We start from the raw sequence: 15,357 nt of genomic DNA on the forward strand, positions 1-15,357 counted from the left end.
CGCCTTTGTGAGCTTCTCCACACCATTTGCTGTACCCAGCAACTGGCCCCCACCGGTTCCAACCCCCACTCTGGTGGGAAGACTGGCGGGAAACCCTACGTCAGGAAAGGGGGTGTGCCAGCATGTGCCAACCCCACCCCTTAGTTGGGAGAGGTGAGGTGAAGCACGACCCCGGGCTCCAGCCATCTTGATGATGGGGAGCCCTGCACAATCACAGTTGGGCTCCTGCCCCCCTCCCACAGGAGAGGAGCTGAATAGGGGGTGTATACACCCCAGGACAGGGACCTATTTGTCCCTGCCCTTGCCCTACCTGTAACACCTCTAAATTCAGCATTTAGGGGCTCCCTGAACCTTCCTCCCTCAGATCCTGATAAGAAAAGAAGAAAGAAGATCAAGAAGAAGAAGACCCGCCGTGCAGTTGCTAACTAACAACAGGACGACACCTACTGACTTGGCCCCACAGCTCACCCAGCCTGTCGATCCTGGAACCTGCCCCTGCTTAATCCCAGCAACTCCTGCGGACAGCAACCTTGGGACATCCGGAGGACCTGCCTGCCTTGACCCTCTTGAAGACTGGGACTCCCATAAGCAGAGGCTCTGCTTCAACAACCATACCCCTGTTGCCAGCCAAGAAGCACCAGACCAACCCACTCTGCACCCGTCGAGCCCGGCCCGTGCCCGAGTGAACCAAGACCCTGAGGACGTCCCCCCGGCGACTGGGACCCGAAGTCCAGTGCCCAAAGACCCTCCTTGATAAACCAGACGATGCCTGCAGCCTCAGAACTAGGGACCCCTCCAATCGCAACCAGCCGAGAGTAAGATTTCCCGATGCCCAAAGAAACCCATGCATCCGCCGCCCTGCGGCCCCCTGTGTCTTCCTTTGGAGCACCTACCTCTTCTCCGAGATCCCAGCTTACCTCTCGAAGTGGTGGTCGCACCTGAAGAATCACCGGCCACGAGTCTGCAGTCTTTGTTCCCTTTTTACCTTTCCCATTGAATACCATTGAGCGCCCGCCGCCTCAAAAGCACCCTGCTCCCAGCCGCCCGAGTGCCCCTGGCCATGCACCCTGTGTCCTATCCTACTTCTCCATTTGCCCTGAGCAAGTGACCAGGAGCCCAGCTCCCACAGCCGCATGGCCTGCTAGCCAGCAGCCACCAACCGAAGGCCCCCTGCCTCTTATTGGATAACATTGAGCCTAACTACCTCTGCTCCCAGCTGCCCCTGTGCTGCTGAGGGCGTACCAACTGTACCTACCTGACCTTGGGGGACCCCTGAGTCTATGCCCAAAACCTTAACTTCACTGGTCGAGTACTCACCTGGAAACCGACAACTCACTTTCCTGCCATAGGATAACATTGACTGGTTTGACTCGAAAAATCTTCCAAGTGTGAAGTTTTGAAACTCTAAAATATTCCTATAAAATCAGCAGAATACCGAATTTCGAAGTACTCACTTGTGATCAGGAGAGAAGCCAGTACTGTACCTTGTAGCCCAGTACTGGACCGCAAAAGTAATCCTAACCGGGTTTGCTAGTAACCTAAATTTTCTCCATAGGAATCCATTGTCTGCTTTTCTATGAAATTTCTTCAGTGTCTACTTTTGAAAACTTGAAATATTCCTTAAAAATCGTACCAACTACTGAAACGGAATTACTCACCGGTCTTAAGTAGAGATCCCAGTGCAATAACCAAAACGATTTTACTAAACTGTTTTCAGCTTACACCCCATGACTGAATCTAGGATCCAGTCCTGGAATTACAAAAGTAATCTACAAAGTAATTAACTGCATTTTTTTTAGAAAAACCCAGTGAGCACAATGTTAAATTGTGTTTAGAATTGTGTTGCCTACTGCAACCACTGTACCTATTGTGTTTACTAAGTTGTTACTGTTCTGCAAAGTAATTACCCGAGATCACTCATAATTGAGAAAAGTATATTTTGATACCGGTTGGTTCTAAAAATAAAACAACTATATTTTTTGATATAAAAACAATTGGCCTGGAGTTCAGTCCTTGAGTGTATGAAACATTTTGCTGACTGAGCGTGTACAACAAATGCTTTACACTGTCCTCTGGTACTGCCTTACTGCTCGACCAAGCTACCACTTTTGAGAGTAAGGTCAGCCCTGACTTTAACCTCTGTTATACTTCTGGGGTTTGTGGCCTCTATACACACAACACACTGTACCTTACTTTGGTCCAGTATATATAGAGCCACTTTCTCACACTTATAGATTCAAGAATATTCAGTTGTTTTTCAAACCACAATAAAATAACAAAATAAACATATCTTGAATCAAAGACACCAAAATAAACTTTCTGTACGTCAAAATGAAAACTAAAGGTGATGGAGGCCAAGCTTTCACCAAATCCAGTTATGGATCAGCTTTACTGCTCCACTTTTTTGGTTGATTACAGATGCCCCAAAGTTCCCAATTACATTCCCATACCAATGAACTTAGCCAAATCTCACACAAACTCAAAAACAATTTGCCAGATTACGTGACACACGTGGCCTGTGCAGGACATTAGAATGGATATATTAAGCCATGTGCTCCTTTTGCCATGTCTAGATCTGACCCAAAAGTCACTGGGTCTTTTTTTTAAGTTGGCCTGAGCCAAATGATAAGCTCACATGTGAACTTACATCAAGAAATAAATTCTCTCCCCCCATTTGAACCAAACTATTTAGTATGAAAACACATCCCACAAAAACATTAATGGTAGATAAAAAATAATTCCTTACCCAAACCCTTCAAGAGATGTGTCAAATTCAACAAAAGCAGGCGTAACCGATGATCCATGAAGTCTAATATCATGTGGGGTCGTCATAGAGACCAAACACTTTACTCTAGTCAAGGGCACTGTGCTTCCATCTGCAGATTTGACCAGGCTCCGGTTTATCCGATAGTGGTTGTCGTCATTCATACCAAATACATTGTCGGAACCCAAGCCTTCAGTTGACATAATCATGCTAGCTACAATAATAAAAAAAAAAAATAGGTGTCACCAAACTACAATATATGGCATAAAAATGTGGCATACATAATTGTGTGGTGTAATGTAAACCAATGTATTGGGCAGTCAATACAGAGGATTTATTTTTACTTTTTTAACACCAGTTGTACTATTCAGTTCTTTTGTATCCGAAAGCTCGGATTTAGGGAAACAATAGTAAGCAAGCACCAAAAGAGGCAAAATTTCATTTTTCTCATTACCTCCCCATAACCTTTTTCTCATTGTCTCACATCCATTTTCTTCAGCTTCAATCTCATTTGTAGATGCCTCTGAATGAGTGGATAACAAACAACACTTATATAATTGGTATCTAAAACAATACACTGACAGTAGCCAGCTATCGGTGTAAACAGACAAGGTTGTTACTGGCATTGTAGTTCACTCACACAGTTACTGGAACACAATTGCTTTTAAATAGATCTACACCTTGCTAACCATCATCATTGTATATTATTCTACTGACAAAAAAAAAAGCTGAAGACCAGTGCGCATGGCTCATTGTTTACAAGTAAGGCTCCCTCCTTTAACTCTGCACATAGGCCTTTTTAGGTTTCGCGGAGCCAGCGCATGCGCTGCCAGACATTTAGTAAACGGGCTTTAAAAAGTCCGACCACAGCTTTCTGGGTGGCATAGAGTGTGCGTTTACGCGGACAATGACAAGCAGAGGCACCATATGGCTCTCCTCTCTCGCCATGGTGCGTGCACACCACACGCAAACGTGCCTCCTTTTCACTCTCTATCTGCCTTTCATAGCTATCTGCCTTTCGTAGCTTTTCTCTTGGGAGTAGTAACCAGATTATATAGAGTGAAACCTCCATTCTAATACTTATTGTGTATGGGATGACACACTATCTTGTTCTCCCTCTGTCTGCTTCTCCTCCCAGTGCCAGCCTCATCTTGGCCAATGGACGTTTAAAAAGACTTCATTAAATCCAGTCAAAGTGCAAAAAGCAAGCAGAAAATGTTCTGTGGCTTTAAAGGAGGTAGAAATAAGCACACCACACTGCTTGTCCATGTATACCATGAGTCACCAGCCAACGACCAATCAGCTCACCGTCCACTCATGAAGGCCCTCCTGCCTGCCCGCACTCTAATGCTTCTATGGAAATCCTGTGCTTCCTCCATTATTGTCAGCCGGCTGATATGTGGTTATATTTTTGTGTATGCTGTTTACTCCTCGCAATACACGTCCATGATGCTCGTAGGAGCACTAGCCGCTATGTGTTTCACATGATGCGTGTTGGAGTGGACGTGTTGTGCAGGAAGGTCGTGTCCGCAATGGTGACTGAATTTTGGTGCACAGATTGAAAAATTCCAATTGCTGAAGTTTCCATGCTGGGTGCCATTTGATTCACAGCACATTAAAAGTACCCTTATTTTTATCTACCAGTTGGTTTCCCCCAGACTTTCAGTGGTGTCAGCCTGCCACAATTCTTTTTTTAGGTCTAGGGTTAGCCAAGACCTTTTGATTTTAATAAAATTATATATTTAATATGCTTAAAGGAGCTTTCAGCCGACTCTTCATTCATTGGTCCGTTAGTACGTCACTGACCCTTTTGTTCTGCCCGCAGCATGGTGTTCGGGGTCAGCCCATTTCAGAGGCTTACCTCTTTCTGAGCGATGGCATTCTGCTGTTTCACAGTGTGCACTCAAACAAAAGTAGTGCCCCTGTACAGTTTTGCAAAACAAATTCTCAAACTTTAGAAAAGCCAAAAGTCAGCCGCCTACTTGCTTTGCCAATGCTTGTTTCAAGATGCTGCCAGCTGCAGGTCTTGGAGTTTCAGTCCAGTGCAATGATTTAAGGTGCTTGCTTGTCCACCCTGTGTCTGCATGCAATTCTCCCGACTACTGGTTATAAGTATTAGACCAGGCAATTGTGGTTGTAGGTTTCTAGTGCAGACAAAAACAAGCATAGGAATAGCCTATAGGTCTCTCCTTTGGGACCTTATAAGTGTTTAGCCATGCAACAGTTGATGTTGTTGCACAAAGGATATTGTGCTGCATAACTAAATACTTATAAGGTCCCAAAGGCGAGACCTATTGGCTATGCCAATGCTTGTTTACGTTTCCAGTTTGACAGATGTGACAGGAGCTAGATATATTGCATTATCAGAATCAGGTAAAAGTACCTATGGCCTGGTGCTTTCAGCAACTTCTGAGATGCTCCATGGATTACACTGTTTTTGGAGGGGAGGAGACTTACAAACTGTCTTTAGGCTATGACAACCTTAAAGTCAGCACTCCTAGACCCTAAAATAGGCTCTTACATCCAACTGCTCACATGTACTGCAGATGAATAAACAGTAATACTGTGTGAAAGTGAGGAGGTATTTTGTCAGTAAGGCTCTTAATGTATCCAGAACGTAAATGAAGAGTGCAGGAAGGTGGATATCTGACTATATGGTTACCCCAACTTTTTGCCTAGTGTTTAGCTGGTTTTTGACTTAGTTGGCCTGGGATCCTGGTATTCAGGGCCCCATGCTATCTGCTCTCACTGTAAAATGGACTCCATGTACTTTAGGTACACATCCATTTGGGTATTGGGTCACCTTTGTGAGCCCCTGTATAGTGTACCATAGGCACACAGGGCATAGGTGCATCCAAGGCCTACCAGGGGCTGCAGCATCAATTATGCCACCCCTGGCTGGCCATCCAAACTGACACCACAGGCTGATCACTCAGCTTGGGCAAGGTGGTGTAATCACCCCTTGCTTAGATATAGTGTTCCTAGATCTACCCTTATATATATATATATATATAGACACATATATACCTACAAGTCACTTCTATGGCAGGCCTTGACAATTCTGAAGGCAGAGTGCTTGGTTTTATGAGAGATGGTGCTCTAGCATGAGCTGAGCCCGTCTGAAGCTTTTGGAACCATGTCCTTATAGCTGTTCTATGATATAGTCATATCATATACTCTTAAGTGCATTATATTCCTTGCGGTTAATGCTAACTTTGGTTTGGCTTTATCAAAACATGTCGTGTAAGGTGTCAAACACTTTGGAATACGCCCCACCCCCCGCCAGTCCTGGCGGCGGGGGTAGCATTCCACCCTTCTAGCAGGAGAAAACATGTAGTTACTGCTTTACCCGGTTAAAGTAAAACAGAGCCTCAGCATCACAAAATGGATGCTGCTGCAACAGACACGAGCCTGACCTCCTGCAGCTGGACGAAACTCCGGCAAGGGAGGCCTGGACAGTAGGTTTCCTGTTGAGGGAGGTGCTGGCACCTCTCCAGACAGCCTGCAGTGGATTGGGGCAGGGTGGGTTCAATGGAAAGATGCTTTTCCAGACACTGCCTGGGACAGACAAGGTGCTCCATGCATAGCCCGGTTCAAACCAGTTGCTGGGGCACTCCAGCCCCAGCTCTGGTGCGAAACTGGACAAAGAGAAAGGGGTGTTACCACCCCCCTTCCCAGGTTACACCCATAGGAGGGACCTAGCAGGTAATCCAGCCCATTAGTTTAGTATAAAGATAGGAGCTGTGTATAGAGACATTAGATTATCCTGGAAAGAAACTCTGAAACGAAAGTCTTGGACCTTCGACGTTCCATATCCACTGGAAGACTGAAGACATCTCCCTTTTGGTCAAGGAGTGACCACCCTGTGCAAACAGGCACCACCAGTAACTTGCCGGTTTGCTTTGTCGACGCTCCTGCTGGAACCCGAAGACTCAGCGACTCAGGAACTGGAATTCCAGACTTCTCCGACTCCGATCCACAGCAAAGCTGAGACCCGTGGCGGACACGAGAGACGTGGGACCGGACATCCTGGACTACTTGCTTTTTGCTACCTGTGCAGCTTCTGAGGTACCCACAAAGTTGTGCATTGGGGTTTGAGAAGAGCCAGACCAGAGCAGCATTTGCACCAAAGCTCAGCCCTCCACACTAGACAAGCACTGCGTGGGGCCCGCTCCTGCATTTCAGCTCGACGTGCCTTCCCGGTTGCTAGCCCGTTGGCTAGTGAGCCCTACGAAGACGAATCTTTGAATCAACAACGCTTGCCTGGTTGCTCCAGTCTTGCTCCAGCTTCCCTGTGAAGGAGAAGTGCCCCAGACCTTGCTGGTCTGAACAGAAGCCCATCTTTACTTCCAGCGTGGGTTGCGGTTACCAAGGATTGTTGGGTCCAATCCAAAAACCGTCACGCAGTCACCAAGATCGTTCGTGGGACAGCTCGTATCTAGCACCTGGTCGTCGTCGACGCCTCCTGGTCCGCGTGGCTGCAGAGACAAGCTTCACCTCTTCACCTGATTGCATCTCGACATCGACTGGTTCCTTCCTGGTCACTGGCTAGTGACCCAGACTCTGTCCCCTCTGCTTTCAGGTTCTTCTCAACTCCGATCCACCCGGACACTTTCCTCCTGGTCGCCTGCAGCTCTCCATAGGATTCAGCGACGAAACCCGACACAAAAGAACACCTATGCACCCGGCTTCCCTGGGTGAGGTAACTCGAGTACTCCGGTGCTCCCGTGGGTATTAACTATCCAAGTGTCCTAGTTTAACAGGGTTTTCCCGTAGTCCATCCGGAAGTGTCCGAAATCTACTACTTTGTAACTTTTGCGTTCCCATTCTAACTCTATTGTAACTTGCGTGTGTGTTTAGACACTGCACACGCATCCTGTGGGACTCCTACTTCCTAACCTTTGGTTGTCCAGTGTAGCCCCAGTGATTCTCTAGGCCCTAGGCCTATTCACCTTTCCTGAAGTGGTTCTTATACCACTTACTTAGTATATGGTTCGTGAGGCCCCTAGGGCAGAATTGTATTTATGCAACTTATAGTATGCTTAATGAGTATCTTGAAACGGATCTCGAACTCTGACCTCATAAAGAGTGCAGAGGGGTTGTGTTAGTAATAAATACATATATATTTGATATATACCTTGTGTGGTGTCCTTTCATTTGATATTCAAGAGATTATTATTGGTAAAACAGCTGGCTTCACATGCTCTCTGAAGTTTTAGCCTAAGACTTATTTGTCCATGCTACCACTAGGATAGCTGGTCTAGAAGGTTGACTTTACAATCATCACCATAAGGGTTGTTTGGACTGACACAGGGTGCCCTCTAGAACAGTGGACATCATATACCAGGCCAACTTCTCACAAAGAGCATCACCATAGCAACTATTCCTCAGGTAGAATTAGTATTTTTGTGGAATGGGACTCTGATCCAACAGGGGAAGGGGTCACCTCCAAATACAATTTGGGGTCAGTTACTTGATATCCATCTAATATTAATGCCACAATACCCTCTATCTGCCGGATTGTTGTCAAGACCGGATGCGTGAGCTTTTAAAAAAAAAAATCTTTATTTTAGACACAAAACACATACATTATACTTACAAAAGATACATTTAAGAAGATACATTTCAATACGTAAGTACAGGATGCCTGACCTTCGCATAAAGTGAGAGTCAGAGTATGGAGCCAATAGAAAGAACAGTCACTGGAAACACGAAGGTGGGTTTGCTACGCTTTTTCATTATTTAGGTGCCATCCTCATTGATAATTAAATAATCATAATACAGAGCATGCAATGTGATTATTTAATTATTACTGTGTATGGCACATGACGCACTAACATTGGGGGGGGGGCGGAGCCCCAGCACCCAAAGCAAGCATCCGCCTCTGGTCAAAGATGCAACTCAGCAAGTCTCCCCCAGATTCCCTTGAAAATCTGCAAAGGATTTTGAAAAGCGACCAAAGAAACTACATTAAAGGTCAATTGGACATTGTGGCAGAAAAATGCCAAAACATTTGACATCTGATGGACTTATTCCAGAGTCAGACACCAGTGACAATAAAGGTGAATGATTATTTGGAGGACCTCCACACGAACCTAACAAACAATTCAGTCATCACGGTGGAGTCACTACAACCATATCTACAGACCACGGCAGGGGCTAAATTATCTCTGACACAGAAAAAAAAGATGACAGCCCAGCTTAATGTAGCTTTTGAAAATTCTCTTGAAAAGGTGGCCAAATATATGGAGGAGGCCCAACCAGGCATTGGGTTCTTGAAGCAAGTGCGCCTTTTCAATCCTGCACGGCTCTGCATCCTGCCTAAGGACAAGAGTGCATATTCAGCCATCCCTGGTTTGAGTGAAGTTCCCGATCAGGAGCTTCGCCTCTACTTTGAACATGTAGGCTCGGAATCAGTACAGGCATCTGTTTCTGGCGTGATTGATACTGACTTCTTTTGGCATGGGATGGCTGACCGCATTCATGCCCTTTCATAGCTTGCAGCTGTGTACAAGGACTGTGTGACCAGTTCTGCAGATGCTGAAAGGAGCAACAGCATCTACAAAATGATTGTGTCAGCCAGACGACGGTCCCTCTCAGAGCAATCCATCTGAGCATTATTGTTCTTGCATAATAATCAGCAGCACAATATAGGGCTAGATTTGGACTGCTCAGAAGAACTGCAGATACATGGCCAAGATTAACACGACAAGCATACAGGTTCCGTGGGCATTTATTCAATAACATGCTTATGTCCTATATGTAGCCTTGAAGCAAAACAAATTGTCTAAATTGTAAATAAACAAATATACATAGCTTAATGTTGCAAAATAGCTCAGAAAAACTAAGATATTTGGGTTTGTTGTAGGAAAAATTGCAAAATAAAGTGCCACAAAATGCCGCAAAATGTTCATATTTGTGCCGCTAAATTTCCATATTTGTGCAGCTAAATTTGCTAATCCATGCTGCTATATAGTAGGGGGGTCTGTTTAATTGGGCTGACTCAGATTCTGTCCCTACAGACAATACCTATATAAAGTCGGTTTCTGCCTCACGCAAATCCTCATACAAGATCTGTAACATGGTTGTATCCTTCCTTTGTGCCTCCCATCCATACCTAGATGTTTCTCCTCTAACCCCTGCTTTTAATGTATCCCACACTATACTTTTATTGGTGCTCCCTAAATTTTCTTCAATAAACCTGGGGATCCATTCCTCCAGTTGCTGTGTATACCCTTCTTGACTTGTTAGAGCCCTATTAAATGTCCATTGTGTCTGTGAGGATTGGAGCCCAATATTTATTACAATCACCAAAGGGTTGTGATCACACATGACTTTGGGATATTTGCTCATCGTACACCCTTAAAAGCTCCTGTGACACAAAAAAATAATCCAATCGTGCATGCACTTGATGAGGTGAAGAAAAGCACATAAAGCCAGGATCATTCTCCTTTTGTGCCGCTCATACATCTACTAGCCTGTGCAGTGACTTAAGTTGCGACAGTGATTTAAAAACTTTGGGTTTACGACCTTGGTACGTCAATCCTCTATGGATGGAAGCCTGACAGCTCATGTTAATATTCATATCCCCGCATAAAATCAGAGGAAGAGGCCACCCAACAAGCTCAATATTCAACCATTCAAATAGTGCAGGATCATCCAACACAGAGCCATATACTGAGCAGAGAGTAAGCATTTTGTTATCAAGTCAGAATTGCAAAATTACCCATCTAGCCATTTTGTCTACGGATGAATGCAAAAACTACCCATTCCCTTCCGTGCCAGTATCGCCACCCCTCTTGTCCGAGTTTCCTGTGTAGTACTAGCAATAAGTTGATAGCCAGCCATCTCTAGAACCCCTTCTCTGCATCGATATATGTCTCTTGAAGACATAAAATATCTGCCTTCAAAAATTGAACATCAAGACTAATTCTCCTTTTTTGCGGGTCGTTCAATCCACATATATTAATAGAGGCAATTCTAAGTTTCCTCATTGCAAGTAAAACAGCAATTCCAAAACAAGTAGCAGTGCAATATAAGAAATACCCAACTCAAATACCAAATGTTCATCCCAGTGCAGAAATTCCTCCCTTCCGCACCTTGGTTTCTACCGTCCCCCCTCCCCTTCAAAAAGGCAAAAAAGGTCCAGAGACCCTTGTGATGCTTCCTGGATGTGTTGTGCCCCCTAGCCGTTCCCTGCCAAAAAAACATATATACAAAGAAAAAAGACAAAGCATGAAGAAAAAAACGACATTTCAAATAATTATTCGATATCATTTTCTATCTTTCTACCATAGCTTATTTCTTGGAGAGTTCTTTCAGGAACTCCTGAGCTTGAATATCCGACCAAAATACTCTTGTTATACCTTTACAAATAACCTTAAGGCTATCAGGGTTCAGTAAAAAGACTGTGCAGCCCAGTTTCTGAAATGGTGTGATAAGCAAGCGGAGTCTCCATCTCTTCTCCACCATTGTATGTGTCAATAGACCGAAACGGTGTGACCTAGAACCCTGCATGAGAACATGGGTTATCGTTGAAAGAATAGTAGGCTTTGTTTTCCCTTGAATCTACAGATAAAACATCCAAGTTTTACTATCCATCCACACATGAACTTCTGAGACTAAGGTGGGAACAAATGGCTATGAGGGCCAGACATGCTGCCCACCGATGTTCAACTTGGTTGCCGAAGGTGTCTGACCACTCTTGATGGGTAGCTTTTGTAGGTGGGCACCCCATTCTTTGAGAAACGGATTAGTGATATGGTAGAGCTAGGATTCGGCCCCTGAAAAGGCTGAACTTTGAATAAATGCTGGCTTGCAGAACATCAATGTAGGGCACTCAGTAGCTAAAGAGTTATGTTTTACATTGTATCCACTGCCCGAGATCTACCACCAATCAACGTCAAACTTCTCCTGCACTACATACATGTGGCTTCAGCACATTTAGAAACAGGTGGGTGCCGGATAATCTGGAACATAAAAACACCTTATGAAGTCTTACTGCCTAGGAGCTTTTGTGTGCAAAGATGGAATTTAGAAATTTTGCTTTTCTGCTCTCTCCTCAGATGGGCAAATAATTGCTTTATGCATTCAAGACTTGAACTAAGAAACACTTCAGTCTGTGATTGTAAGGGACATGCTTTATTAAATTTCAGCTTGACCTTACAGTGGGTTTCCCTAAGCAGCAGCGGTCATTTAACGCCTTAGGTTTACAGGTGGACCACAACAAGCAGTACACTTTTGGATTGCGTATCCAATTTGATGCATAGGAGCAAACCTTTCAAATGATAGTAGTCCAACACAAAGCATGAGAAGTGTAAGTAGACATTTGGATGGGAACATGAAAATAGGTGTATTGGATGCGGAGAGCCATCTTGAAGGGGAAATTGCTCCCTTAGATACAGCTTCAATCTGCAAATTTCTAAGACGGTCTCAATCCTCCAGTTTACTATTTTACAAGGAAGAATATTGAGAATCCAGAGTAGAAAATCCTGCCCTCTGGAATTTGGGAACTTTGTTCCTGCAACACTGACATTTCTTCACACAGTGCACTACATTTTTTGTGACAATACTAAACAATGCCCATTAGTTTTCTGTTAAAGGGTATGCATCGCCTCACAACTATACAGCTTTTATTTTGCCTCTCACTGGCTTGGCAAAGGCAGAAGTAGTGTGTCCTAAGAAGTCACATTCTTCCACCCTGGTCTAGACACATGGCTGATGCTGGCCCACACTGCCTTATGGCAATTCTGGACATCTGAGACCATAATTGAAGCCTGTGACAAACTTCTTGATAACTGTGGTGGGAGGAGGGCCAGTGGTAAAGATTTAAGGTGTTCATAAAGGTCCGATTCCCTGCTTGTGTTGCACTACCTTTCACTTAAGGTGGGATAAGAATATCTTCTCAGCAGCAAGGTCAGGGACTATACAGTTCATGTGTCAGTCTTGATGGCCTGTAAACGTTTGTCAGTCTGCTTGCCATTTGAGGACTGTCCATAGAAATTCATGTCCAAGATTCCTTAATGCAGCTCTGGGCAAAAAAGAGAAACGTTGCAGGTAACCAAGTAACTTGCATAGCATCACACTCAAAAGATTTTCGAAGCTTGTGGTGCAGTATCCAACGACCTATCTACGAAGGCAAAGGATGCATTCTTCGCCACCAGTAAAGCTGCTTGGCATCTGCACAATACTCTTCTGGTATCATGCCTAGTAAAGTTGTGATGTGCCATACCTCTCTACACCTCAATCTATGCTGATCCCACTCACTGACAGTTTTCAAAATGAAGCTGAAGACCCATCTATTCTAAAGCACTTTAATTTCTAGATCTAATCCAAGAGACCTCTCATGTAAAGACAGTGTGTGTGTTATAAACAGGGTCAGTCAGCTTTGAATCTACAGTAAAATTGGATGCCTTTAATGTAGAAGCTTTTACACTACAGAACCCGATTGAACATTGCATGTAATGTCCTTACTTCCTTGACAGAGGTACATTGTGTATGATTGTATAAGGTATTTGTATAGCATAAACCTAGTTCAAAGCAGCAGAGAGCTGTATGTATATGGTTAAACTAAATGACCCCATTGTTGTGGTACACCAAAATAAAATCTACAGGCTGCCAGAAACCGTGAGGGCTAATATCAAAAGGGCAACATCCGAGATGGTAGACCTCTGTGTTTGAGCCCGACCACTGTCATTGATCTAGTCCTGTAGTTCTAGTACTTATGAAAATTCTACCAGGTGACACCCCAGAGTAAAGGTACTGTATTGGGTACAGGGGGCTCAATGCAGTCACACAGATTGACGAACACCCAAAACTCATAGCTGATGAGCTCATTCACCAGTTGGGCAGCTAAGTGCAAGAGAATCTTTGACTTAACTTCAGGGTACTGGCACATTGCACTACCAGAGGATACAGCATTCCCTACTCCTGAAGGGCACTTTCACTTCAAGGTGATGCCTTTAGTTGAAGATGTCTCTATCACCTTCCAAAGGTGGGTCAACCGAGCCCTGTCTGGGCTGGAGGACTCCAGTGCCACTTGCTTGGATGACAGCGCTGACATAGCTCCAGAAGAGAAAACCACCTGAGCCACCTAAAGAAAGTGCTACAGGCCCAGCAACAGGCAGACTTGAAGATCAAGCTCAGCAAGTGCCACATATGGCAGAGCCCAATGGTGGGCTACTGTAGGAAGGTAGGATCCTTCTGCATGGTTACCCCCCACTTTGTGCCTGCTGCGATGCTGTTTCTGACTAGTCAGACTGTGATCCTGCTAATCAGGACCCCACTCTCTGTGCTTTCTCCCCTAAATTGGTTAAATTGAATACCTAGGTACACCCAGATTGGCTACTGGTGTACACTTACAAGTCCCTAGTATATGGTACTGAAGTACTCAGGGCATAGGAACACCAGGGGTCCCCCATGGGCTGAAGCAGGTATTGTGCCACCCATGGGAGACCATTCACATTGTAACTACAGGCCTGCCAATGCAGCCTGCTTAATCTGGTGCTAGCACAACTTACAACAGATATAGGTTTCCCTATATCTGAGGTCACTGCACTTAAAACCTATAATTCACCCCTAAGACAGGCCTTTCGATCCTGAAGGTAGGGTGCTCCGTTCTAAGTGTGTGGGTGCCCTGCATGAGCAGAACACCCCTACAACCTTCGGAGTCCATTCTCCCGGGTTGTAAGTGCATAAGCCATTACGATATACAGAGTGGCCATGCACCATTATGTGATGGCTAACTCTAAACTGGCTGTAACGAACCCTGTCATGTTTGATATCAAACATGTTGGAATCATACTTCCCACACTGTAAACGGTGTGGGAGGTATGATCCATGCACGGTAAAGCACCTCCAGGAGGCCCTCAGTGCTCCTGGTACCAGTATTCTAGACCCAGACAACACAACATGTTTGCTGCCGACCAGAGAGCCAGGCTCGAGCAGGGGAAGGCAGGACAATAGGTATCCTGTCACAGGGAGGTGTGATCACCTCCCAGGCAGGGATTAGTGTATAGGGGCAGGGTGGGGGCGCTTGCCAGCACCACTAAGTCTGCTTGAAGGGCACATTTATACTGTGTTGGTTTTTTCACTTAATCCATACCTATCTGATTACATTGTGGTAAAACAAGCTGCTATACACTCCTTCTGGACTGAGCCTGAAGGCTGCTCTCCACAGCTACCACTTAGGGAGCTTTCTAAGGTTGTCTAAGACCACTAAAAAAAGAGTTGTCTGGATTGGTGCAGGGTGCCCACTTACATAAGTGTGCACCATATACCAAGCCAGCTTCTCACAGCTACCAAGTTGGAAGAGGATACGTGCATCCTCTCCAACTCAAAATCCAGATAATCATGGCCTTTGGGTCCACCCAACATCCAGATCCAAATTAGATCTTTGTTGTGGTTCATTGCATACAATTTCAGGTTTATTAAGAGGTAAGGGAACATTGCAGTACCACTCATGGATCTGACCTCAAAACAATAACGCAAACATTTGGTCAGAAGGTCTTTAACGCCCTGAAGAAGGTACTGTGACTGCATTACTCTTCAATCTCCTGACTTCAGCAAAACAGACAATATGCTTAAAAGCATGG

At 44.9% G+C, this 15,357-nt stretch overlaps 1 protein-coding gene across 4 annotated transcripts in view; it reads right to left on the reverse strand.

Moving 5' to 3' along the window:
- The window catches only part of WDFY3 (WD repeat and FYVE domain containing 3), a 2,050,643-nt gene that overhangs the window by 1,267,565 nt on the left and 767,721 nt on the right, over positions 1–15,357 (reverse strand). For all 4 annotated transcript variants that reach the window (XM_086961876.1, XM_086961875.1, XM_086961873.1 and 1 more), the window contains one exon: positions 2,747–2,978. In XM_086961876.1, coding sequence (XP_086818002.1) covers positions 2,747–2,978 — 232 coding nt within the window. The remainder of the gene's footprint in view (positions 1–2,746; positions 2,979–15,357) is intronic.

This window comes from Lissotriton vulgaris, chromosome 3_1 (assembly GCF_964263255.1).
Source record: "Lissotriton vulgaris chromosome 3_1, aLisVul1.2, whole genome shotgun sequence".
NCBI classification, from domain to species: domain Eukaryota; kingdom Metazoa; phylum Chordata; class Amphibia; order Caudata; family Salamandridae; genus Lissotriton; species Lissotriton vulgaris.